General features: G+C 49.4%; 1 protein-coding gene across 1 annotated transcript in view; it reads left to right on the top strand.

The window, feature by feature from the left end:
* The first annotated feature begins 636 nt into the window (after positions 1-636).
* The window catches only part of PTPA (protein phosphatase 2 phosphatase activator), a 56301-nt gene continuing 30336 nt past the window's right edge, over positions 637-26601 (top strand). The window contains exons 1-5 of the mRNA XM_038745206.1: positions 637-798; positions 8015-8112; positions 11834-11920; positions 14176-14301; positions 23463-23580. Coding sequence (XP_038601134.1) covers positions 777-798; positions 8015-8112; positions 11834-11920; positions 14176-14301; positions 23463-23580 — 451 coding nt within the window. The 5' untranslated portion in view covers positions 637-776. The remainder of the gene's footprint in view (positions 799-8014; positions 8113-11833; positions 11921-14175; positions 14302-23462; positions 23581-26601) is intronic.

The raw sequence follows: 26601 nt of genomic DNA, 5'->3' as shown, positions 1-26601 counted from the left end.
AAAAGGGGGAGACAGAGAACAAAACCAAACATACTAACAAAATAAAATAAATAGAATAGATATGTACGAGTAAAATAAATAGATAAATAAATAAATATGTACAAACATATATACATATATACAGGTGCTGTGGGGAAGGGAAGGAGGTAAGATGGGGGAATAATGATGGCATAGCCCACTGTTGGGTAGGGACTGTCTCTATATGTTGCCAATTTGTACTTCCCAAGCGCTTAGTACAGTGCTCTGCACATAGTAAGCGCTCAATAAATACGATTGATGATGATGATGATTTATTAAGCGCTTACTACGTGCAAAGCACCGTTCTAAGCGCTGGGGGGTTACAAGGTGATCAGGTTGTCCCACGGGGGTCTCACAGTCAACCCCCATTTTACAGATGAGGGAACTGAGGCCCAGCGAAGTGAAGTGACTTGTCCAAGGTCACACAGCTGACAATTGGCAGGGTCGGAATTTGAACCCACGACCACCGACTCCAAAGCCCGGGCTCTTTCCGCCGAGCCACGCTGCTTCTCTTTACCAAGATGGCCGCCCCTGAGGCGTTTCCCGAACGCTCTTTACCAAGATGGCCGTCCCCCCCCGCACAAATATGGCCGCCGCGCGGGCCGTTGGGGGAAACGTGGGTCATTTTCGGTTGCCGTCGGCGGGCTCGGTTTCCCTTCGGAAGATTCCCGCCATTCCCGCGGGAAGGGACGGGAAGGAGACGGGAAAGGCGAGAGGGGAAAACGGCCGCCCTCGGCCTGACCGGCTCCAGGAGGAAGATGGCAGAGAGCCTGCCTCCAGGTAAATCAAGGGCCCGGGCCCAGGGAAGTGCCAACCTGGGGACACACCATATGCTGCCAACTTGGACTTCCCAAGCGCTTAGTACAGTGCCCTGCACACAGTAAGCGCTCAATAAATACGATTGATGATGATGATCCCCATTTTCCAGATGAGGTCACTGAGGCCCTGAGAGGTGAAGTGACTTGCCCAAAGTCACCCAGCTCTCCACCCCCCCCATCTTACCTCCTTCCCGTACATATTTATTACTCTTTATTTTACTTGTACATATCTATTCTATTTATTTTATTTTGTTAGTATGTTTGGTTTTGTTCTCCGTCTCCCCCTTTTAGACTGTGAGCCCACTGTTGGGGAGGGACTGTCTCTATAGGTTGCCAACTTGGACTTCCCAAGCGCTTAGTACAGTGCTCTGCACACAGTAAGCGCTCAATAGATACGATTGATGATGATGATCCCCATTTTCCAGATGAGGTCACTGAGGCCCTGAGAGGTGAAGTGGCTTGCCCAAAGTCACCCAGCTCTCCACCCCCCCATCTTACCTCCTTCCCTTCCCCACAGCACCTGTATATATGTTTGTACATATTTATTACTCTTTATTTTACTTGTACATATCTATTCTATTTATTTTATTTTGTTAGTATGTTTGGTTTTGTTCTCCGTCTCCCCCTTTTAGACTGTGAGCCCACTGTTGGGGAGGGACCGTCTCTATATGTTGCCAACTTGGACTTCCCAAGCGCTTAGTACAGTGCCCTGCACACAGTAAGCGCTCAATAGATACGATTGATGATGATGATCCCCATTTTCCAGATGAGGTCACTGAGGCCCTGAGAGGTGAAGTGGCTTGCCCAAAGTCACCCAGCTCTCCACCCCCCCATCTTACCTCCTTCCCTTCCCCACAGCACCTGTATATATGTTTGCACATTTTTATTACTCTATTTATTTATTTTACTTTTATCTATCTATTCTATTTATTTTATTTTGTTAGTATGTTTGGTTTTGTTCTCCGTCTCCCCCTTTTAGACTGTGAGCCCACTGTTGGGGAGGGACTGTCTCTATAGGTTGCCAACTTGGACTTCCCAAGCGCTTAGTACAGTGCTCTGCGGGTGTGTGTGTTTGTGTGTGTGTGTGTGCGTGCCTATTTTTAGACTGTGAGCCCACTCTTTTAGACTGTGAGCCCACTGTTGGGTAGGGACTGTCTCTATATGCTGCCAACTTGGACTTCCCAAGCGCTTAGTACAGTGCCCTGCACACAGTAAGCGCTCAGTAAATACGATTGATCGATTGTGGGCCCGTTTGTACTTCCCCAGCGCTTAGTCCAGTGCTCAGCACACAGTCAGCCCTCACGATTGAGTGAGTGGATGAAGAGGACGGGGGTAATAATAATAATAATGGTGGGATTTGTTAGGCGCTTACTATGTGCAACGCACTGTTCTAAGCGCTGGGGGGGATACAAGGTGATCCCACTGTGGGGCTCACTGTCTTCATCCCCCTATGTTGCCAACTTGTACTTCCCAAGCGCTTAGTACAGTGCTCTGCACACTCAATAAATACGATTGATGATGATGATCCCCATTTTCCAGATGAGGTCACTGAGGCCCTGAGAGGTGAAGTGGCTTGCCCAAAGTCACCCAGCTCTCCACCCCCCCATCTTACCTCCTTCCCTTCCCCACAGCACCTGTATATATGTTTGTACATATTTATTACTCTCTATTTTGCTTGTACATATCTATTCTATTTATTTTATTTTGTTAGTATGTTTGGTTTTGTTCTCTGTCTCCCCCTTTTAGACTGTGAGCCCACTGTTGGGGAGGGACTGTCTCTAGAGGTTGCCAACTTGGACTTCCCAAGCGCTTAGTACAGTGCTCTGCGGGTATGTGTGTGTTTGTGTGTGTGTGTGCGTGCCCATTTTTAGACTGTGAGCCTACTGTTGGGTAGGGACTGTCTCTCTATGTTGCCAACTTGGACTTCCCAAGCGCTTAGTACAGTGCCCTGCACACAGTAAGCGCTCAGTAAATACGATTGATCGATTGTGGGCCCGTTTGTACTTCCCCAGCGCTTAGTCCAGTGCTCAGCGCACAGTCAGCGCTCCCGATTGAGTGAGTGGATGAAGAGGACCGGGGTAATAATAATAATAATAATGATGGGATTTGTTAGGCGCTTACTATGTGCAACGCACTGTTCTAAGCGCTGGGGGGGATACAAGGTGATCCCACTGTGGGGCTCACAGTCTTCATCCCCCTGTGTTGCCAACTTGTACTTCCCAAGCGCTTAGTACAGTGCTCTGCACACTCAATAAATACGACTGATGATGATGACCCCCATTTTCCAGATGAGGTCACTGAGGCCCTGAGAGGTGAAGTGGCTTGCCCAAAGTCACCCAGCTCTCCACCCCACCCCATCTTACCTCCTTCCCTTCCCCACAGCACCTGTATATATGTTTGTACATATTTATTACTCTTTATTTTACTTGGACATATCTATTCTATTTATTTTATTTTGTTAGTATGTCTGGTTTTGTTCTCTGTCTCCCCCGTTTAGACTGTGAGCCCACTGTTGGGGAGGGACTGTCTCTATAGGTTGCCAACTTGTACTTCCCAAGCGCTTAGTACAGTGCTCTGCACACAGTAAGCGCTCAATAGATGCGATTGATGATGATGATCCCCATTTTCCAGATGAGGTCACTGAGGCCCTGAGAGGTGAAGTGGCTTGCCCAAAGTCACCCAGCTCTCCACCCCCCCCATCTTACCTCCTTCCCTTCCCCACAGCACCTGTATATATGTTTGTACATATTTATTACTCTTTATTTATTTTACTTGTACATAGCTATTCTATTTATTTTATTTTGTTAGTATGTTTGGTTTTGTTCTCTGTCTCCCCCCTTTAGACTGTGAGCCCACTGTTGGGGAGGGACTGTCTCTATAGGTTGCCAACTTGGACTTCCCAAGCGCTTAGTACAGTGCTCTGCGGGTATGTGTGTGTTTGTGTGTGTGTGTGCGTGCCCATTTTTAGACTGTGAGCCTACTGTTGGGTAGGGACTGTCTCTCTATGTTGCCAACTTGGACTTCCCAAGCGCTTAGTACAGTGCCCTGCACACAGTAAGCGCTCAGTAAATACGATTGATCGATTGTGGGCCCGTTTGTACTTCCCCAGCGCTTAGTCCAGTGCTCAGCGCACAGTCAGCGCTCCCGATTGAGTGAGTGGATGAAGAGGACCGGGGTAATAATAATAATAATAATGATGGGATTTGTTAGGCGCTTACTATGTGCAACGCACTGTTCTAAGCGCTGGGGGGGATACAAGGTGATCCCACTGTGGGGCTCACAGTCTTCATCCCCCTGTGTTGCCAACTTGTCCTTCCCAAGCGCTTAGTACAGTGCTCTGCACACTCAATAAATACGATTGATGATGATGATCCCCATTTTCCAGATGAGGTCACTGAGGCCCTGAGAGGTGAAGTGGCTTGCCCAAAGTCACCCAGCTCTCCACCCCCCCATCTTACCTCCTTCCCTTCCCCACAGCACCTGTATATATGTTTGTACATATTTATTACTCTTTATTTATTTTACTTGTACATATCTATTCTATTTATTTTATTTTGTTAGTATGTTTGGTTCTGTTCTCAGTCTCCCCCGTTTAGACTGTGAGCCCACTGTTGGGTAGGGACTGACTGTCTCTAGATGTTGCCAACTTGGACTTCCCAAGCGCTTAGTACAGTGCTCTGCACACAGTAAGCGCTCAATAAATATGATTGATTGATTGATTAATGGGCGGAGCCGGGATTTGAACTTCCCAAGCGCTTAGTACAGTGCTCTGCACATAGTAAGCGCTCAATAAATACGATTGATGATGATGATGATGATGATTTGAACCCATGACCTCGGACTCCAAAGCCCGAGTTCTTTCCACTGAGCCATGAGGGGTGTGTGTGTGTGTGTGTGTGAGCCCACTTTTAGACTGTGAGCCCACTCTTTTAGACTGTGAGCCCACTGTTGGGTAGGGACTGGCTCTATATGTTGCCAACTTGGATTTCCCAAGCGCTTAGTATAGTGCTCTGCACACAGTAAGCGCTCAATAAATACGATTGATTGATTGTGTGTGTGTCCACAGTCTTTGTGACTTGGCGAGGGGGAAGTTGCCCTCCCTGTCATGGAGGTGGGGGGAAGGGGTGTGTTTGTGTGTCTATGGGTGTGTTGTCTGTGTGTATGTGCTGTTATAATAAACGTTTATGGCGCGTCCACCGTGTGGGCATGATGCTCCTCGAGCCCGGGGGGTTGGCAACTTGTACTTCCCATTCATTCAATCGTATTTATTGGGCGCCTACTGTGTGCAGAGCACTGTACTAAGCGCTTGGGAAGTACAAGCACCTGTATATATGTATATATGCTGTGGGACCACCTGATCACCTTGTAACCTCCCCAGCGCTTAGAACAGTGCTTTGCACATAGTAAGCGCTTAACAAATACCATCATTATTATTATTTATTTATTTATTTATTTTGCTTGTACATATCTATTCTATTTATTTTATTTTGTTAGTATGTTTGGTTTTGTTCTCTGTCTCCCCCTTTTAGACTGTGAGCCCACTGGTGGGTAGGGACTGTCTCTAGATGTTGCCAACTTGGACTTCCCAAGCGCTTAGTACAGTGCTCTGCACACAGTAAGTGCTCAATAAATATGATTGATTGATTGATAGTCCAGTGCTCTGCACACGGTAAGCGCCCAATAAATACGATTAAATGAATAAATGAATGAATGGCAGCCTCACCCAGAGGCCCTTTGAGACAGGGCCTCGCCACCTGGCTTCGTTGCCTGCCAGCCCATCCTGCCAGGGCCGGGCCCGCCGCCCTCCCCCTCGAGCTCCAATCAATCAATCGTATTTATTGAGCGCTTACTGTGTGCAGAGCACTGTACTAAGCGCTTGGGAAGTACAAGTCGGCAACACATAGAGGCAGTCCCTACCCAACGGCGGGCTCCAGTTGTGGAGCGTTTCTGGAGAGGGGTTGCCCACTGTGTTATAAAAAGGTGGGTGGTGCCAGGAAGATCGGGTTGGGATCCCCCGCCAACCACTTAGAACAGTGCTTTGCACATAGTAAGCGCTTAATAAATGCTAAAAAAAAAAAAAAACCCATGCTATTCAGCGTACTTGCTGGGTCCAGGTTGGCGAAAATAACGTGGAACCCCTCAGAGAAGGATGGTAGGTAAAAGCGTCTTGGAGAGAGAAGAGATTTTCCCACCTCGATTCCAAATTCCTGTTGCGGGGCGGTCTGGAGGTAGGGCAAGAGCAGGTGGTACGAGGAGCTTCCCCTTTTGCCGGCTTTGTCCGAACCCCAGAAATCTGGGACGCTGCCGGGGACCCAGCAGAAAGTAACCCCACGGCTTCCGAGTTTGAGGAGCCGGTCGTAGCTGCAAAACGAGTGGTTTCTCATCATTACCTGCCCCAGTAATTGCCCGTCTCTCTGGTGATTCCCCTGTGGGTGTGAAGAGTGAGGTGTGTAGGTGTGTATGTCTGTCGGTATGTAGCTGCACCTGTCTGGGGGAGTGGGGCTGGAGCTGAGGAGATAGTTCAGGTGAAATTACTAAAAAAAAGTTACAATTACAGAGAGTTTCCTTAAGAAAGACTCACTCTCTAGCCATGAGGTGAGAAGTGCTGGGAGTAATATGGATCAATCAATCAATCAATCAATCGTATTTATTGAGCGCTTACTATGTGCAGAGCACTGTACTAAGCGCTTGGGAAGTACAAATTGGCATCACATAGAGACAGTCCCTACCCAACAGTGGATGGTCTGACTGGGGATGAAATATCCCATGCTTTGTGCACAGAATGAACTCAAGGCCCTTAAAGGGCTGTTAAGAGTAAGGTGAAAACCAGCTGGTCTGGTTTTCCCCTTCATCTCCCCCCGCCCTTTACCTCCTTCCCTTCCCCACAGCACCTGTATATATGTTTGTACATGTTTATTACTTTATTTATTTATTTTACTTGTACATATCTATTCTATTTATTTTATTTTGTTAATATGTTTGGTTTTATTCTCTGTCTCCCCCTTCTAGACTGTGAGCCCACTGTTGGGTAGGGACTGGCTCTATATGATGCCAACTTGTGCTTTCCAAGCGCTTAGTACAGTGCTCTGCACACAGTAAGCGCTCAAATACGATTGATTGATTGGTATTAATGCAGCTCCAGAAGCCCTTACGTCGGATGTTTTTATTTTAAACACCCAGTCGTACTCTTCCGCGCCATCCACCCCTGAGTCTTGTCGAGCGGAAGCGGCGTTTCGGTCTAAAGGGGCCCGGGAGGGCAGTCGATCAGTGGTATTTATTGGGCACTTACTGTGTGCAGGGCACTGTACTAAGTGCTAGGGGGAGAGTACAATGCAGCGGAGTTGATAGGCAAGTTTCCTGCCCACAGTGAGCTTACAGCCTGAAGGGAAACAATAACTTTGGGGCAGGATGGGGGTAGAGCCTCTCTTCCTCTTCCCCCACAAGAGACCCACTGTGGGTTATACCGTGGACTGTAGTATACGTCTTGTACTTCTGGATCAAGGAAGGAGAAGGCTGTGTTTGCAAGTGCCTTCACTGGCACCATACGAAGGAGAGAGGAAATTTTAAGGCTCAAATTCTGTGCCAAAGTATGTCTCGCTTACCTGGTGCCTCGTGTCTGGTGTCACGTTTGTCACACGACCTTGTGGTAGTGTCCCTTGTTGTCTTCACCAGGACTTTTAGACTGCGAGCCCACTGTTGGGTAGGGACTGTCTCTATATGTTGCCAACTTGTACTTCCCAAGCGCTTAGTACAGTGCTCTGCACACAGTAAGCGCTCAATAAATACGATTGATGGATTGACTGCAGCTGAGACGGGCCCTTTCCTATCGATGGAAGGATTCATTCATTCGGTCGTATTTGAGTGCTCCCAATGTGTAAAGCACTCAAGTGTTTGGGAGAGTACGATAGAACAGCAGACAGATTCCCTCCCCACAACGAGCTCACAGTCTAGATGCCTTGGGAGAGGAGACTCCACAAATGGAGTAGCTCTTTTTCTAGTCAGAGGAACCGATGGAAAGTGGGACGTTGGCATAAACTCTCATTTTGGGTTTGGAAGTAGGTTACCTCCCGTTTCGGGAGAGTGGGGTGGGGAGGTGGGTAGTGATGGAAGAGGAAAGGGTTGGGGGAAATGGTCCTGCTGCTGTGAAGGATGTTTACCTTTTCTTTCTCCTTGGCCAGACTCCTCTGAGGAGGCCCTTCTGGTCACTCAAAACTTCAAGATCCCAAAGAAGGAGATAAACATGGTTCCAGACATGGGGAAGTGGAAACGTTCTCAGGTATGTGACCAGCAGGCCAGGCCGCCTGCTTTTAAGCGTGCCCTGCCTTTTAGGGCTGGGAGGGGACAGGAGCAGGTCTTCTCTCCTCTGCCCTAAGAGAGTCGGGGTTTTCCTCCGGAGAGGGGTGTGACCAAAGCTGCTGAATTATTGCCAGATACAGATGTGGCCCGGTCTCCTCCTCAGCCCCTAAAGCTTCTGGGTCTCAGTCATGTCTGTGGAGCTGCAGACATCCACGCTTTAAGGAGGAAATGAGTGAGTCCGCAGTTTCCCATCTCTACAGCAAGCAGCCCTCAGTCACAGACAGATGTTTGTTTCAAACAGCCCCATTGGATTTGAGCCAAAGGTGACTACTGCTGCCTCAGAACAAGAGCGGAGATAATCTCTCGTTCTGCTGCACTCACTGGAGGACTGCGTCTTATTGAATTTTCCTATTTAATAATGATGGAGGGTCAGGCACTAAAAGCCCAGCTGTAGTCCTTGATTCTCTCCGTGGCTGTTGGCATTGAAGCAGAAGTGCCCCGAAACCTCAGTCTTAACCCAGGCAGGAATTTGAACTCTTACTAAGGCTTTCCAGGGGAAACATCCCAAAGTCTTCCTTTAAGGGAGGAGGGAGTGTTCCCTAGCTGTCAGGCCTTGGAGCACCTGAAGATCTTGGAGGAGCTGATTGATAGACAATAGGTGAGCTCAGTTCTTTGTCAATGTTTTTTGGTCCGGGTATTTAAGGACCGCTTGTTTGGAGGAAAAAAACCAAATAAGAGAAGGGTGTTTATTGTTCAGAAGGAGAAATCTCCCGGGGTGTTGAAAACAATTCTTGCATCTCCTGGTCTGATGTACTTGAGCCTGTGTTTATTGGAGCCTGTTTTCAGCTTACCCAGTACTTTAATTCTCGGCACCTACCCAACCTGTCAGCTTTTCCCTAGTCTAGGAGCCTGATTGACATGCCTCGATCCTGCTGGCATGGATTCTGATTGTCGGAGTTGACTCCAGGGCTGGTTCTTATGCTGCCGAACCCTTCGGACCAAGCAGTTCTTAAAAACTGCTCATCTCCCAGATTTGGAAAGATCGAGAGTTTGGGAGAGCAGAGAAGGAACATTTCCTTTTTTTTTTAATGGTACTTTCATGTGTCAAACTATGTCAAACACTGTTTTAAGCGCTGGGCCCGATGCAAGTTAATTAGGTTGGACACAGTCCTTCCCCTACATGGGCTTGCAGTCTTAAGTAGGAGAACTGAGGGACAGAGAAGTTGCCCAAGTAACTGGCTGAGCTGGGATTAGAACCCAGGCCCTCTGACTCCCAGATTCTTTCCACAAGGCCATGCTGCTCTTCAGCAGTGTGTGGTTGGATCTGGTCTTGTCCTTGTGTTTCTTTTCACTCTTAGTTCCCTGTCACCTTCCAGTCATCCCCGCGCTCTTTGCATCCTAAAGAGGATGTGGAGACTGAGGCCCGGCCCAGGCTGGGAACTTTCCCGGGATCACTCCTGCCAGTCAGGGAGTGAGCTAGGATCCAAGATTGCCTTTCCTCCTGAGTGTAGGCCTCCCAGGGAAGGAGGCCTGAGTAGGTTGAAAAAAGCCGGCTGCCCAGATGCGACCCGACTTGCTGCTTCTCCTTGGGGACTGTTGGAGCCGGTCTTGGGGGAGGATCCCGCAGAGGAGCACTCTGGCCACCTCCAGGGGATCGAGGTTGTCAGTTCAGTCCTGAAGGGGCGGGAGCCAGGGCAGGGACACGTGAGCTGAGAGGAGGGTCCTACAGGGTCTCAAGAACGAGGGCTTGGGATGGTAAGGCAATAAGAAGAGATGCAAAGATTATCTTGCACGCCAGAGGCTCCTCTACCCAACTCGGGGCCAGTTTGTGGGGTTGGACGGAGGACCAGGTTGCAGGACACAGCCGACGGGCAGCGGAGGCGAGGGAAAAGGGGCCTGTGTTCTGCCAAAGTTGCAGAGCCACTGGCTTTTAGTTTTTACCGGGGAAATAAGTGCCCAGCGGAATAGGAAGGGTGCGCTGATGGTAGGATCGGCGCAGTGCCTTCTCTCTCCTCCTCACCCACCATGCTCCCTGGAGCGCTTCCTGCTCCCACCTGTGCCCTTCGCCCCACTCTTTGCCCACCCCCACCTGCCGCCATCCTGCTTGCTGTTGCTCCTCCAGCTCCAGTCTTGGGAAAATTGAGGAAGAGCAGTGGCAGTGGCGGTTCGGGTGGCCGTTCGAGTGGCCAGCCCGGGGCTGATGTGGCTCCAGGCGCTTTTATATTTCAGGGTTTTTGTTTGAAATGCCCGGCTTCCCTCTGCTGTGGCTTCCGCTGCCGAGCCCTGCAGCTTGGAAGCAGTGCCGGGGTTCCCGGGGACCTGGTAGGGAAGCACAATGGCTCTGGAGGGGGAAAGCAGCGAGGGTGGTGGGGAAGGGGATCAGATCCTCCCCCACCCCCCCACGCAATACACCTGAGTGACCTGTTACTTCCCAGGTAGCAGTAATAATAATAACTGTGGTATTATTGTTAAGCACTTACTATGTGCCAAACACCATTCTAAATGCTGGGATAGATACAAGCTAATCGGGTTGGACACAATCTTTGTCCCACGTGGGGCTCACAGTCTTCACCCCCATTTTACAGATGAGGGAAATGAGGCATAGAGAAGGGAAGTGACTTGCCCAGGGTCACACAGCAGGCAAGTGGCAGAGCCGGGATTAGAATCTAGGACCTTCTGATTCCCAGGTCCGGGCTCTATCCATTAGGCCGTGCTGCTTCTCTAATAAGCCACACTGCTGTTTCTCTGGGTGTATTCATTCATTCAATCGTATTTATTGAGCACTTACTGTGTGCAGAGCACTGTGCTAAGCGCTTGGGAAGTACAGGTTTGCAACATACCCAACAGCGGGCTCACAGTCTCCGTCGGTGGCCATCCTAGTAAGGCTCGGAATAATGGAGGAGGGGGAGGGTTGGTCTTAGGGGGGATGGAAGAGGGCTATCGGAGGGGCAGGGTGAGTGTTGGGGAGGTGTGGGGCGCCGGGGTACCGACTCCACTTCTTGAGGGGGAATAGTACTGTTACCCCTGTGAAACTTAGACCCATGCCCATTTGAGGATTTCCAGGTGTTTTTTTAAAAAATGGTATTTGTTAAGCGCTTACTATGTGCCAGGCACTGTACTAAGGGCTGGGGCAGAGGCAAGATATTCAGGTTAGACCCAGCCTGGGCCTCACAGTCTTAAGCCCCGTTTTCCAGGTGAGGTAAGTGAGGCACGAGGCGGTGAAGTGACTCGCCCAGGGTCACGCAGCAGAAAAGCGGTGGAGCCGGGATTAGACGCTGGATCCTTCTGACTGTCAGCCTCATGCCCTGTGCGCTAGGCTAAGCTGCTTTTTGCCACCTGGTTCCGGGGTCATTAGGAACAGGTTTGATGGCCTGCCTCGCCTCCTCACTGCTACTAAGGCTGGCAGCTTTTGAGGGCCGGTGGTGCTTCCTGAGTAAGTTCTCTGCTGCCAGAGCAAGTCCCCGGAGAGGCTGCTATCATCATCATCATCATCATCAATCGTATTTATTGGCGCTTACTATGTGCAGAGCACTGTACTAAGCGCTTGGGAAGTACAAATTGGCAACATATAGAGACAGTCCCTACCCAACAGTGGGCTCACAGTCTAAAAGGGGGCTCACAGTCTAAAAGGGCTGGCCAGGAAGCCGGGAGTGTGGTGCTGACTGGAACTGACTCCATCTTCTTCTTCTGTTTGTTTGCAGGCCTATGCAGATTACATTGGCTTCATCCTCACCTTAAACGAAGGGGTGAAAGGGAAGAAGTTGACCTGTGATTACAAAGTCTCCGAGGTAGGCGAAGTCGCGTAAGCCCCCGCATCCCGTCAAGGGCCTCCCGACGTGGTCTTTGAGTACGTTTGTCTTTTTAGTCGGGGGGGTAGAGTGGATTGGGGATGTCCCGGAGAGCTGGTGAACAGTGAGGGGTCCCCGCGGACCTGAGCTGCCCTCCTCGCTCCGAGGCTTGGGGTCCCGGAGGCAGTTTTTCCCCGAGGGGGCCTGTCTGTTGGCCTCTGCCTCCCGCCGTCGTGTTGGGCCCTCAGCAGCCTCTCTGGTCGCGATACCCCAGTTCGGCTTCACTTGTTCAGTTCAGTTCAACTTCACTTCAGAGCACTGTACTAAGTGCTCTAAGCGCTTGGGAAGTAGGGAAGCAGCGTGATTCAGGGGAAAGAGCCCCGGCTTTGAAGTCAGAGGTCATCGGTTCAAATCCCGGCTCTGCCACTTGTCAGCTGTGTGACTTCGGGCAAGTCACTCCATCATCATCATCAATCGTATTTATTGAGGGCTTACTATGTGCAGAGCACTGTACCAAGCGCTTCACTTCTCTGGGCCTCAGTTACCTCCTCTGTAAAGTGGGGGTTAAGACTGTGAGCCCCACGTGGGACAACCTGATCACCTTGTAAATTCCCCAGCGCTTAGAACGGTGCTTGGCACATAGTAAGGGCTTAATAAATGCCAGCATTATTATTATTATTATAGGTGTCAGGCCTCTCGGGTGTTGGCAGCCGGGTCCGAGTTGAGGTTAGAACTAGCTGGCGTCACCCGACTCTGCGGCAGAGGCATTGGGCAAATCCTGCCCCTCCCTGTGGCCCAGTTTTGTGTTTTTTTTTCCCTCCTCCTCGCTTGTTCCCACAGAGAGAACAATTGCCCCTTGCTGTGGGGCGGGGTGGCCCGGCCTGATTGCCCGGCACACATGCTAAACTGTGGCAACTTTGAGTCTGGGCTGGAGTGAGAAGGGCCGGACGGGCTGCTGGGAAGCCCACCTGGGCCCATCCCGCTACCCGCTTCCATGGAAGGGCTGGTGGTGGAGGGAAGAAGCCTTTTCCACCCACCCTGGTTCAGGAGCCGGGGCCGTGGATGAAGGCCTGGAGGGGACGGTCAGAAGAGGGCTTTTGTTCTCGGTGGGCCAGGGTGGCGGTGGGGACGGGGGTTAATTAGAGGGGAGCCGTCTAATTACCCGAGCCAATCCTCGGTTACCGAAGCTCTTCCCGACTCTGTAATTGTCTCGGAAACTTCTGCGTTAGACGCTCCCGCCTACGAGGTATTTTCTTACCTCAGAATGTCCTTGAGTCTTGGCGACAGGGGCCTCCTGAGCAGGCGGAGGTGACCTGCACCCTAACTTGCACCCTCTTCCAGGTAGTTGCTCTTTAGCTTGGGGCCTTGGGTGCCCTAACCCCCTGTGCCCAGGATGGCCACAGGAGCTCCTTCCAGAGAGGGTGTCCTGGTGAAGGACTCCTTCCTGGAGTTGTCCATTTCTCCCTGCCCTCCAGGATGGGAGGACCAACCGGCTCAGGGTGAGCTCCTCTTTACGACATTGTCTAGGCTTGGAAGTGTCCGGGCTTTAGAATCCAGCCCTAATGGGCAGGTGAGGAGTAACCCACAACCTGTCACTTCTCTTCCCAAGAGCTAGTAATAGTAATAATGATTGTGATCAATCAATCAATCGTATTTATTGAGCGCTTACCGTGTGCAGAGCACTGGACTAAGCGCTTGGGAAGTACAAGCTGGCAACATATACAGTCCCTACCCAACAGTGGGCTCACAGTCTAGAAGGGGGAGACAGAGAACAAAACCAAACATACTAACAAAATAAAATAGATAGAAGAGATAGGTACAAGTAAAATAAATAGAGTAATAAATATGTACAAACATATATGCAGGTGCTGTGGGGAAGGGAAGGAGGTAAGATGCGGGGGATGGAGAGGAAGGAAGGGGCTCAGTCTGGGAAGGCCTCCTGGAGGAGATGAGCTCTCAGTAGGGCCTTGAAGGGTAGAAGAGAGGGATGGGCAGAGGGAGTGATATTCGTTAAGTGCTTACTATGCATCAGGCACTGTACTAAGCACCGGGGTAGCTACAAGGTAGTGAAGTTGGACACAGAGCTCACCACATCGTCTTACCTTTGGCCCCACTCATTCTCATAAATGCCCTAAGAAACTGAAGAGACGGTTGGGCGATGCCCCGAGGAGTCCAGGGCCCTTTGACCCGCTAGCGTCGGGGGCTGGTCTGCCGATCGCTCCCTCTCTGCTCTCTGTCTCTTCTTGCCGTCACAGTCCATCGACAAGCTGATCGCGCTTCTGAACACCCTGGACCAGTGGATCGATGAGACCCCTCCAATGGACCAGCCTTCCCGGTTCGGCAACAAGGCCTTCAGGACCTGGTATTCCAAGCTGGATCAGGTGAGGGGCCCCTGGCTCTTTTTCAGGCCTGGCGGATGGTGTCTTCTTAGCTCTGGGGGCCGGTGGCGGAAGTCGGAGGACCTGGGTTCTAATCCTGGCTCGGCTACTTGCCTGCTGCGTGACCTTAATTAAGTCACTTAACTTCTGGGCTTGGGAGTCAGAGGTCATGGGTTCAAATTTGGGCACCGCCAATTGTCAGCTGTGTGACCTTGGGCAAGTCACTTAACTTCTCTGGGCCTCAGTTACCTCATCTGTAAAGTGGGGATTAAGACTGTATATATGGTTGTACATATTTATTACTCTATTTGTTTATTTTACTTGTACATATCTATCCTATTTATTTTATTTTGTTGGTATGTTTGGTTTTGTTCTCTGTCTCCCCCTTTTAGACTGTGAGCCCACTGTTGGGTAGGGACTGTTTCTATGTGTTGCCAATTTGTACTTCCCAAGCGCTTAGTACAGTGCTCTGCACATAGTAAGTGCTCAATAAATATGATTGATGATGATGATGATGATGATGTGAGCCCCCCCCCATGGGACAACCTGATCATCTTGTAGTCTCCCCAGCACTTAAAACAGTGCTTTGCACATAGTAAGTGCTTAATAAATGCCATCATTATTATTATTCTCTGCGCTTCAGTTTCCTCATCTGTAAAATGGAGATTCAATTCTAGTTCTCCTTCTTACTTAGAGTGGGAACCCCATGTGGGATAAGGACTGTGCCTGATCCAGTTATCTTGGATCTGTCTCAGTGCGTAGGACAAGGTTTGGCACAGAGTCAGCACTTACCTCAGAGAGGCATCACGGCCTAACGGCAAGAAGAAGAATGGTATTTATTAAGCGCTCATTATGTGCTGAGCACTGTTCTAAGTGCTGGGATAATAATAATAATAATAATGTCGGCATTTGTTAAGCGCTTACTATGTGCAAAGCACTGTTCTAAGCGCTGGGGGGGATACAGAGTGATCAGGTTGTCCCACGTGGGCCTCACAGTCTTAGTCCCCACTTTACAGATGAGGTCACTGAGGCACAGGGAAGTGAAGTGACTTGCCCAAAGTCACACAGCTGACAAGTGGCTAGAGGTGGGATTAGAACCCATGACCTCTGACTCCCAAGCCCGGGCTCTTTCCACTAAGCCACGCTGTTTCTCAAGAGCACGATCTCGGGAGTCAGAAGATGTGGGTTCAGCCCCGGCTCTGGCACTTGTCCGCTTTATGACGTGGGGTAAGTCACTTAACTTGTCTGTGCCTCATTTATCTTATCTGTAAAATGGGGCTGAAGACTGCGAGCTCCACATGGGACAACCCGATTTCCCTGTATCTGCTCCCTTCATTCAGTCGTATTTATTGAGCGCTTACTGTGTGCAGAGCACTGTACTAAGCGCTTGGGAAGTACAAATCGGCAACAAATAGAGATCATCCCTACCCAACAACGGGCTCACAGTCTAGGAGAGAATAATAAGTGCAAATTCAAGTGGAAGGGTGACGCCGTAGGGAGAGGGAGAGGAGATAACAAGGGCTTAGGGAAGCCTCTTGGTGGGGACGCGCCTTCAATAGGGCTTTGAGGGTGGGGAGGGTGATCATCTGCTGGATATGGAGAGGAAGGGCGTGCCAGGCCATGGGGGGCAAGATAGATGAGTCTCAGGTACAGTGAGTACACTGATATTAGAGGAGTGAAGTGTGTAGGCAGGGTTGTAGTAGGAAAGCACCAAAGAAGAGTAGGAAGGGGCAAGATAATTGAATGGTTCAGAGCCAGTAGTAAGGAGTTTCTGTTAGGTGCACAGGTGGATGGGCAACCACTGGAGCTTCTTAAGGAATGGGGAAATTCGGATGGGATGTGTTTGCAGGAAAATGAGTGTAGTCTGGCTTACAGGCAGGGAGATTCAGCAAGGACGCCGTACGCAGCAATCAAAGTGGGAAAAGCTTGGATTAATGTGACGGCGATGGAGAGGAACAGGAGGATATTAGCCATACTGTGAAAGTTTAACCTCCAGAATTTAGTAACAGATTAAGTGGGTTAAACTTCAGAAGATTCCCGCCACTCCCGCGGGAAAGGACGGGAAGGAGAGGGGAGAGGTGAGAGGGAAAACGGCCGCCCTCGGCCTGACCGGCTCCAGGAGGAAGATGGCAGAGAGCCTGCCGCCAGGTAAATCAAGGGCTCGGGCCCAGGGAAGTGCCAACCTGGGGACACACGACTGTCTACTTGTGGTGTTGTCCGTCTCCCCCTTCTAGACTGTGTTCTGTATGCTGCCAACTTGTACTTCCCAAGCGCTTAGTACAGTGCTCTGCACACAGTAAGCGCTCAATAAACATGATTGATTGATTGAATGAGAGATGAGTAAAGGGTAACGCCAAGGTTATGGGCTTGTGAGACACGAAGGATGGTGGGGCTGTCTTCAGTGATGGGAAAGTCAAGGGGAAGACAGAGTTTGGGTGGGATGATGAGGGGTTCTGTTTTGGACACGTGAAAGTTGAGACGTCGGTGAGACATCCAACTAGAGGTAACCTGAAGGCAGGAGGAACTGTGAGACTGCAGAGCAGAAGAGCCATCAGGGCTGGAGAAGTAGATTTGGGAATCAACTGCATACAAGACGGTAATTGAAGCCATGGGAGCGGAGTGAGTTCTCCAAAAGAGTGGGTGTAAATGGAGAATAGGAATAGATTAGACTGGACTAGATAGACTACCATAGAATAGATACAGGGTGATCAGGTTGTCCCACGGGGGGCTCACAGTCTTAATCCCCATTTTCCAGATGAGGGGACTGAGGCACAGAGAAGTTAAGTGACTTGCCCAAAGTCACACAGCTGACAAGTGGCAGAGTTGGGATTTAAACCCGTGACCTCTGACTCCGAAGCCGGGCCTCTTTCCACTGAGCCACGCTACTTCTCTAAGTAAGGGATAACGTTTTTCCCTCACTGCTCGATGCTACAATTTCCCCTCAGATCCTTCCCTCCCGTCAGTGTCCCATGGATATGAGAAGCAGCGTGGCTCAGTGGGAAGAGCCCGGGCTTTGGAGTCCGAGGTCGTGGGTTCAAATCCGGGCGCCGCCAGTTGTCGGCTGTGTGACTTTGGGCAAGTCACTTCTCTGGGCCTCAGTTCCCTCATCTGGAAAATGGGGATTTACTGTGAGCCCCCCCCCCGCCCCCCCTCCCCCCCCCAGGTGGGACAACCGGATCACTTTGTAACCTCCCCAGCGCTTAGGACAGTGCTTTGCACATAGTAAGCGCTTAATAAATGCCATTATTATTATTATTATTATTATTATTATTATTATTATTCTCCACAGGAGCAGGGGAATGGAATCCCTGACAGGTCTCTGCTGCCCCCTCCTGGTCGGCACCAGTCTCTGGCTTTTGAATTTGGATAATAATAATAATCAATCAGTCAATCAATCAATCGTATTTATTGAGCGCTTACTGTGTGCAGAGCACTGTACTAAGCACTTGGGAAGTCCAAGTTGGCAACATAGAGAGACAGTCCCTACCCAACAGTGGGCTCACAGTCTAAAAAGGGGGAGACAGAGAACAAAACCAAACATACTAACAAAATAAAATAAATAGAATAGATATGTACAAGTAAAATAAATAAATAAATAGAGTAATAAATATGTACAAACACATATACATATATGCAGGTGCTGTGGGGAAGGGAAGGAGGTAAGATGGGGGGGATGGAAAGGGGGACGAGGGGGAGAGGAAGGAATAATAATAATAATGATGGTATTTGTTCAGCGCTTACTATATGCCAAGCACTGTTCCGAGCGCTAGGGTAGATGCAAGGTAATCAGGTTGTCCCACGTGGGGCTCACAGTCTTAATCCACATTTTACAGATGAGGGAACTGTCTTGCCCTAGGCCATCAGCGGGGTTTGGTCCTTCCAGTCAGGCAATTGGTGATATTTATTGAGCGCTCACTGTGTGCAGAGCACTGTACTAAGTGCTTGGAAGAGTACAATATAACAGATTTGGTAGACACGTACCCTGCCCACAACAGCTGTACAGTCCATTCACTCATTCAGTTGTATTCACCTGTATATATGTATATACGTTTGTACATATTTATTGCTCTATTTCACTTGTACATATTTATTCTATTTATTTTATTTTGTTGATATGTTTTGTTTTGTTGTCTGTCTCCCACTTCTAGACTGTGAGCTCGCTGTTGGGTAGGGACTGTCTCTAGATGTTGCCAGCTTGTACTTCCCAAGCGCTTAGTACAGTGCTCTGCACACAGTCAGTGCTCAATAAATACGATTGAGTGAATGAATGAATTTATCGAGTGCTCACTGTGTGCAAAGAACCTGTATATGTGTATATATGTTTGTACGTATTTATTACTCTATTTATTTTACTTGTACATATCTATTCTATTTATTTTATTTTGTTAATATGTTTTGTTTTGTTCTCTGTCTCCCCCTTATAGACTGTGAGCCCACTGTTGGGTAGGGACCGTCTCTATATGTTGCCAACTTGGACTTCCCAAGCGCTTAGTACGGTGCTCTGCACACAGTAAGCGCTCAATAAATACGATTGATTGATTGATTGAACCGTACAGCACAATTGAGTTGGTTGACACCCTCTCTGCCCTCAAGAAGCTTACAGTCTAGTGGGTGTTTAATCCCCATTTTACAGAAGAGGAAACCAAGACCCACAGAAGTTAGGTGACTCGCCCAAGATCACACAACAGGCAAGTGACAAACCTCCCTCCCCCCACCTGTAATTTATTATAATGTCCATTTCCTCCACTAGTTTATAAGCTCTTCGAGGGCAAGGCTCATGTCTTCTAATTTGGTTGTACTCTCCCAAGTGCTTAGTACAGTGCCCTGACCACTCAGTGAATTCATTCATTCAATCGTATTTGTTGAGCGCTTACTGAGCACTGTACTAAGCACTTGGGAAGTACAATTTGGTGATATATAGGCTCACTGTTGGGTAGGGACCGTCTCTATATGTGGCCAACTTGTACTTCCCAAGCGCTTAGTACAGTGCTCTGCACACATTAAGCGCTCAATAAATACGATTGATTGATTGATTGATATAGAGACAGTCCGTACCCAACAACGGGCTCGCAGTCTAGAAGGGGGAGACAGACAACGAAACATGTGGACAGGTGTCAAGTCGTCAGAACAAATAGAATTAAAGCTAAATGCACATCATTAACAAAATAAATAGTATAGTAAATATGTACAAGTAAAATAGAGTTGGTAAATAATACAATTGGTGGGTTGGTAATTATTTAATTTATTAAGTGCACCCAAGGTGTGAAGGTGGAATTCTGGTCAGGGGAAGGGAGTTGAGAAGGGCGTATGTCAGTCCTCCTCCCCCTGGTCTGGACTATCGATCTCCCACGACGTTTACTGTGTGTAGAGCACTGTGCTAAGCACTTGGGAGAGTACAGTACAACAGAGTTGATATATGTTGCCAGCTTGTACTTCCCAAGCGCTTAGTACAGTGCTCTGCACACAGTAAGCGCTCAATAAATACGATTGATTGATTGATAGACACGTTCCCTGCCCTCAGAAAGCTTTAACATCACCTGCGTCAATCATGCGGAAGAAGGACCGTGTAGTGAAATTTCCAAGTTCTTCCGGGTAGTGAAATTCCCTGCAGATGATAATGAGACTATAAGAAGACCTTCATAGACTACGTGGGCTGGAAAATGGCAGGCAAGCGTCAGTGTGAGAAGGGCCAAAAAAAATTCACTTTAAGAAAAATATTCCAGATCACGTCTGGAGATATCGGACTCATCTCGGGAAGGGCATTTTGGAGACATTTTTGACTTTTCAGTCATTGGTCCGAGGTGCAGCAACAGGTGCATCAAGAAGGGAATAGAAAAGAAGCAGCGTGGCTCAGTGGAAAGAGCCTGGGCTTTGGAGTCAGAGGTCATGGGTTCAAATCCCAGCTCTGCTAGTTGTCAGCTGTGTGACTTTGGGCAAGTCACTTCACTTCTCTGGGCCTCAGTTCCCTCATCTGTCAAATGGGGATGAAGAGTGTGAGCCCCCTGATTGCCTTGTAACCTCCCCAGCGCTTAGAACAGTGCTCTGCACATAGTAAGCGCTTAATAAATGCCATCGTTATTATTTTTAAAACCAAGCAAAACGCAGAGGAGTTTCACCACCGTATAAAACCACTGTTCTCCTACACCCAGAGTAGTAATAATAATAATAATAATGTTGGCATTTGTTAAGCGCTTACTATGTGCAAAGCACTGTTCTAAGCACTGGGGGGGATACAAAGTGATCAGGTCCCATGTGGGGCTCTCAGTCTTAATCCCCGTTTTACAGATGAGGTAACTGAGGCTCAGAGAAGTTAGGTGACTTGCCCAAGGTCACACAGCAGACGTGGCAGAGCCAGGATTCGAATCCATGACCTCTGACTCCAAAGCCCGTGCTCTTTCCACCGAGCCACGCTGCTTCGTTTGCAACTGCTCACGTGTGCAGCTCCTCACTTAAAAACCAAAAAATTATGGTATTAAGTATTACCATGTGTCAAACAATGTTCTAAGTGTTGGGGCAGGCCCGAGTTCATTAGGTCAAACACGGTCCCTGACCCTCATGGGGCTCACATTTTGAGTAGACGGGAGAACAGGTATTCCCGTTTTGCAGTTGAGGAAACTGAGGCACAGAGAAATGAAGCGCCTTGCCCAGGATTAGAACCCAGGTCCTCCGACTCCCGAGCCTGGACTCCTTCTGGGAGGCCACGCTGCTTCTCTGAGGAAGGGCAGCAAGTGAAGTGACCCGCATAAAGAGGGTCCAGGGAAGGGCAACGAAGGGATTGGAAAATCTTCTTGACGAGCGTAAATGGGAAGGGTCAGGAGCCTGGAAGGACACCGGCTGAGAGCGAGGGATGTGATCGAAGTCTACAAAATCAAGAAGGGGGAGGATGGGGTGAGCATGGAATCGTTCTTCACCGAACCCCCTGAAGCCAGAGAGAGGGAACGGGTGCCCTTTTATTACTGCTGGGAAGAGGGAAGTTTCCCTGGCCACGCGCGGGCTTGGCAGTCTGAGGTGGTGAGTTCTAATCCTGGCTCCGCCACTTATCGGCTGCGTGACCTCGGGCAAGTCACTTAACTTCTAACTTTACTAACTTAACTCCCATGTGGGACAACCTGATGTATCATCATCACCAATCGGATTTATTGAGCGCTTACTGTGTGCAGAGCACTGGACTAAGCGCTTGGGAAGTACAAGTTGGCAACATATACAGTCCCTACCCAACAGTGGGCTTACAGTCTAAAAGGGGGAGACAGAGAACAAAACCAGACATATTAACAAAATAAAATAAATAGAATAGATATGTACAAGTAAAATAAATAGAGTAACAAATATGTACAAACATATATACATATATGCAGGTGCTGTGGGGAAGGGAAGGAGGTAAGATGGGGAGGATGGAGAGGGGCACGAGGGGGAGAGGAAGGAAGGGGCTCAGTGTGGGAAGGCCTCCTGGAGGAGGTGAGCTCTCAGCAGGGCCTTGAAGGGAGGAAGAGAGCTAGCTTGGCGGGCATGCGGAGGGAGGGCATTCCAGGCCTGGGGGAGGACGTGGGCCGGGGGTCGATGGCGGGACAGGCGAGAGCGAGGCCTAACGGTGAGGAGATCAGCGGCAGAGGAGCGGAGGGTGCGGGCTGGGCTGGAGAAGGAGAGAAGGGAGGTGAGGTAGGAGGGGGCGAGGGGATGGACAGCCTGGAAGCCCAGGGTGAGGAGTTTCTGCCTGATGCGCAGATTGATTGGTAGCCGCCGGAGATTTTTGAGGAGGGGAGTAACATGCCCAGAGCGATTCTGGACAGAGATAATCCGGGCAGCAGCATGAAGTATGGATTGAAGTGGAGAGAGACACGAGGATGGGAGATCAGAAAGAAGGCTGATGCAGTAGTCCAGACGGGATAGGATGAGAGCTTGAATGAGCAGGGTAGCGGTTGGGATGGAGAGGAAAGGGCGGATCTTGGCGATGTTGCGGAACTGAGACCGGCAGGTTTTGGTGACGGCTTGGATGTGAGGGGTGAATGAGAGAGCGGAGTCGAGGATGACACCAAGGTTGCGGGCTTGTGAGACGGGAAGGATGGTAGTGCCGTCAACAGAGATGGGAAAGTCAGGGAGAGGGCAGGGTTTGGGAGGGAAGACAAGGAGTTCAGTCTTCGACATGTTGAGGTCGTGAGTTCTAATCCCGGCTCCGCCACTTATCGGCTGCATGACCTCAGGCAAATCACTTAACTAACTAACTTAACTTAGCTCCCATGTGGGACAACCTGATGTATCTACCCCAGCGCTTAGAACAGTGTTTGACACATAGTAAGTGCTTAACAAATACCATGATTATTATTATTGTGCAAGTGGTAGCTTCAAAGCCAACAAACAAAAAGGAAGCATTTCCCCGCACAACGGTAGCAGGCCCAAGAAGGGTTTGGATAAACTCATGGACGAACAGTCCGTGATGGGTCACCGCAGAAAATGTTAAAGGATGTCACCGCAGGAAATGTTAAGGATGTAGAGGGGAGGCTTGGGGTGTTAACTGTGGGTTCGGATGGGTTCCGGTTATTTAGTTAGCTTCAGGTCCGTCTCCCCCTCTAGACTGTAAGCTCGTTGTGGGCAGGGAATGTATCCGTTTATGGTTATATCGTACTCTCCCAAGTGCTTAGTACAGTGCTTTGCACATAGTAAGTGCTCTGTAAATTCAGTTAAATGAATGAATGCAAGTGGGGGTTCAGGAGCGCCACTGGCAGCAGAGCAGAGTACTGGTGTCATTGGTGTCACCCGGGATTGGGGGGCACACACTGCCATCCATACAGTGGAAAGAGCCCGGGCTTTGGAGTCAGAGGTCATGGGTTCAAATCCCGGCTCTGACAGTTGTCAGCTGTGTGACTTTGGGCAAGTCACTTCACTTCTCTGGGCCTCAGTTCCCTCATCTGTAAAATGAGGATGAAGACTGTGAGCCCCCCGTGGGCCAACCTGATCACCTTGTATCCTCCCCAGCGCTTAGAATAGTGCTTTGCACGTAGTAAGCGCTTAATAAATGCCATCACTATTATTATTATTATTATTTAGACCCTGTGTCCGACCTGATTACCTTGTATCTGCCCCAGCGTTACACATAGTAGGCGCTCAACAAATACCCTAATTTTTTTTCTTATGGCCTTCCGACTGTCAGCGTATTTTTTTTTTTCCAGGAAGCAGAAAGGTTAGTGGCCGCCGTCGTCCCCAAACATCTGGAGGCAGCGGTACCCGAAGTGGCCGTTTACCTGAAGGAGTCGGTGGGGAACTCCACCCGCATCGACTACGGCACAGGTAACCGAGCCCCCCCGGAGCTGGCCGCGCTCTGTGATGGAGGCGTTGGGTGCGGGAAGCTGCGTGACCTGGTGGCCCCGGGAGTCGGAAGGTCCTGGGTTCTAATCCCGGCTCCGCCACCCGTCCGCTGTGTGACCGTGGGCAAGTCGGGGTACATGCAGGGTAATCAGGTTGCCCCACATGGGGCTCACGGTCTTAATCCCCATTTTACAGATGAGGGAACTGTCTTGCCCTAGGCCATCAGCGGGGTTTGGTCCTTCCAGTCAGGCAATTGGTGATATTTATTGAGCGCTCACCGTGTGCAGAGCACTGTACTAAGTGCTTGAAAGAGCACAATATAATATGGGCCACGAGCTAGAAATCATTTTGGCCAGTGATCATCCTTGAAAAGCCACAGGTTGTGGGCAGCCCAATGTTGGGTAGGGACTGTCTCTATATGTTGCCAATTTGTACTTCCCAAGCGCTTAGTACAGTGCTCTGCACATAGTAAGCGCTCAATAAATATGATTGATGATGATGATGATGATGATAACAGATTTGGTAGACACGTACCCTGCCCACAACAGCTGTACAGTCCATTCACTCTTTCAATCGTATTCACCTGTATATATGTATAGACGTTTGATATTTATTACTCTATTTCACTTGTACATATTTATTCTATTTATTTTATTTTGTTAATATGTTTTGTTGTCTGTCTCCCCCTTCTAGACTGTGAGCCCGCTGTTGGGTAGGGACCGTCTCTAGATGTTGCCAGCTTGTACTTCCCAGGCGCCTAGTACAGTGCCCTGCACACAGTCAGCGCTCAATAAATACGATTGAATGAATGAAGTCACTTCATTTCTCTGGGCCTCAGTTGCCTCACCTGCAAAATCTACAGCTCTGCCTGCTAAGATCAGCAGACCTGTCCGTCCGGACAGCGGAAGGGAAGACGCGGGATTTGGAGAGGGGAGGAATCGTTCCAAGTGTGAAGCTCCGGAGCCCCACGTATCCCTGGTCTGCTCCGTGTCTAACTCCCCGCACCCCGGGCCCGTCCTTGGGTTTTCCCAACTCGTCACCATCTGTAGGGAATTCCGCGATGGAGCCGTGAGGATGTCGATCTTGGATCGAATCCTCCTTCCAGGTGAAGTCATTTGCAGGGAAGGGGAGGAGGTCTCAAAACTTCACCTCTAAAGTTAGGAAAGCACAGTCTACCACCCTATATCAGCTCCAGTTCTGGAGAAGCAGCGTGGCTCCGTGGAAAGAGCATGGGCTTTGGAGTGAGAGGTCATGGGTTCAAATCCCGGCTCTGCCAACTGTCAGCTGGGTGACTTTGGGCAAGTCACTTCGCTTCTCTGGGCCTCAGTTACCTCATCTGTGAAATGGGGATGAAAACTGTGAGCCCCCCGTGGGACAACTTGATCACCTTGTAACCTCCCCCAGCGCTTAGAACAGTGCTTTGCACATAGTAAGCGCTTAACAAATGCCATTATCATCATCATCAAAGCAGACAGGACTCCAAGGGGGTCTCACCGTGGTCACGGGACCTCTAAGTGAATGTGCTTTAATAATAATAATAGTAATAATGGTATTTGTTAAGCGCTTACTATGTGCAAAGCACTGTTCTAAGCACTGGGGGGTAGAAGGTGATTAGGTTGTCCCACCTGGGGCTCACAGTCTTACTCCCCATTTTACAGATGAGGTCACTCATGGTGGCATTTGTTAACCGCCTACTATGTTCCAAGCACTGTTCTAAGTGCTGGGGAGGCTACAAGGTGATCAGGTTGTCCCACGTGGGGCTGGAGAAGCAGCGTGGCTCAGTGGGAAGAGCCCGGGCTTTGGAGTCAGAGGTCATGGGTTCAAATGCCGGCGCCGCCACTTGTCAGCTGTGTGGCTTTGGGCAAGTCACTTCACTTCTCTGTGCCTCAGTTCCCTCATCTGTAAAATGGGGATTAAAAACTGTGAGCCCCCCGTGGGACAACCTGATCACCTTGTAATCTCCCCAGCGCTTAGAACGGTGCTTTGCACATAGTAAGCGCTTAAGAAATACCATTATTATTATTATTACTATTGCAGTCTTAACCCCCATTTTACAGATGAGGTAACTGAGGCTCAGAGAAGTTAAGTGACTTGCCCAAGGTCACACAGCAGAGATGTGGCGGTGCCGGGACCCATGACCTCTGACTCCCAAGCCCGGGCTCTTTCCACTGAGCCACGCTGCTTCTCGAAGGTGCTATGAGATCACCATGTGTAGTAGAGCAGGAATTTGACTGAGTTGGCTACTCGCTGCCTCCTCCCACTAATCAGTCAATCAATCAATCAATTGTATTTATTGAGCGCTTACTGTGCGCAGAGCACTGTACTAAGCGCTTGGGAAGTACAAGTTGGCAACATATAGAGACAGTCCCTAGCAGTCAATCAAGAAATGGTATTTCTTGAGTGCTCATCACTACCTAATCCATCAATCTTAGGTCCATATCTTTTAGACCGTGAGCCCACTGTTGGGTAGGGACTGTCTCTATATGTTGCCAGTTTGTGCTTCCCAAGCGCTTAGTACAGTGCTCTGTACACAGTAAGCGCTCAATAAATACGATTGATGATGATGATGATATCTTTGGATCAGGGAACGGGCCAGCTAATTCTGTTGTACTCTCCCAGGTGTTTAGTACGGTGCTCTGCACAAAGCCAGCACCCAACAAGTGCCATTAACCGATCGACTGATCTTTAAACTCTTCCTTCCCCCTATTTGTAATTTATTTTGGTGTTTTTTCTCCTCCACTAGATTGGAAGTTCCACGAGGGCAGGGATCGCATCTAATTATTGCAGTCCCCCAAGCGCTTAGTTCAGTGCTGCACACACAGTAAGCACTCAGTTAATACTGGCAATATTGGCTGATGAACCACCCAGGAGCAAAATCGTAATAATAATAATAATAATGGCATTTATTAAGCGCTTACTATGTGCACAGCACTGTTCTAAGCGCTGGGGAGGTTACAGGGTGATCAGGTTGTCCCACGGGGGGCTCACAGTCTTACAACTCTG

Source organism: Tachyglossus aculeatus, chromosome 4 (assembly GCF_015852505.1).
Source record: "Tachyglossus aculeatus isolate mTacAcu1 chromosome 4, mTacAcu1.pri, whole genome shotgun sequence".
Taxonomy (NCBI): Eukaryota; Metazoa; Chordata; class Mammalia; order Monotremata; family Tachyglossidae; genus Tachyglossus; species Tachyglossus aculeatus.
This window is presented reverse-complemented; position numbering and strand designations above follow the sequence as displayed.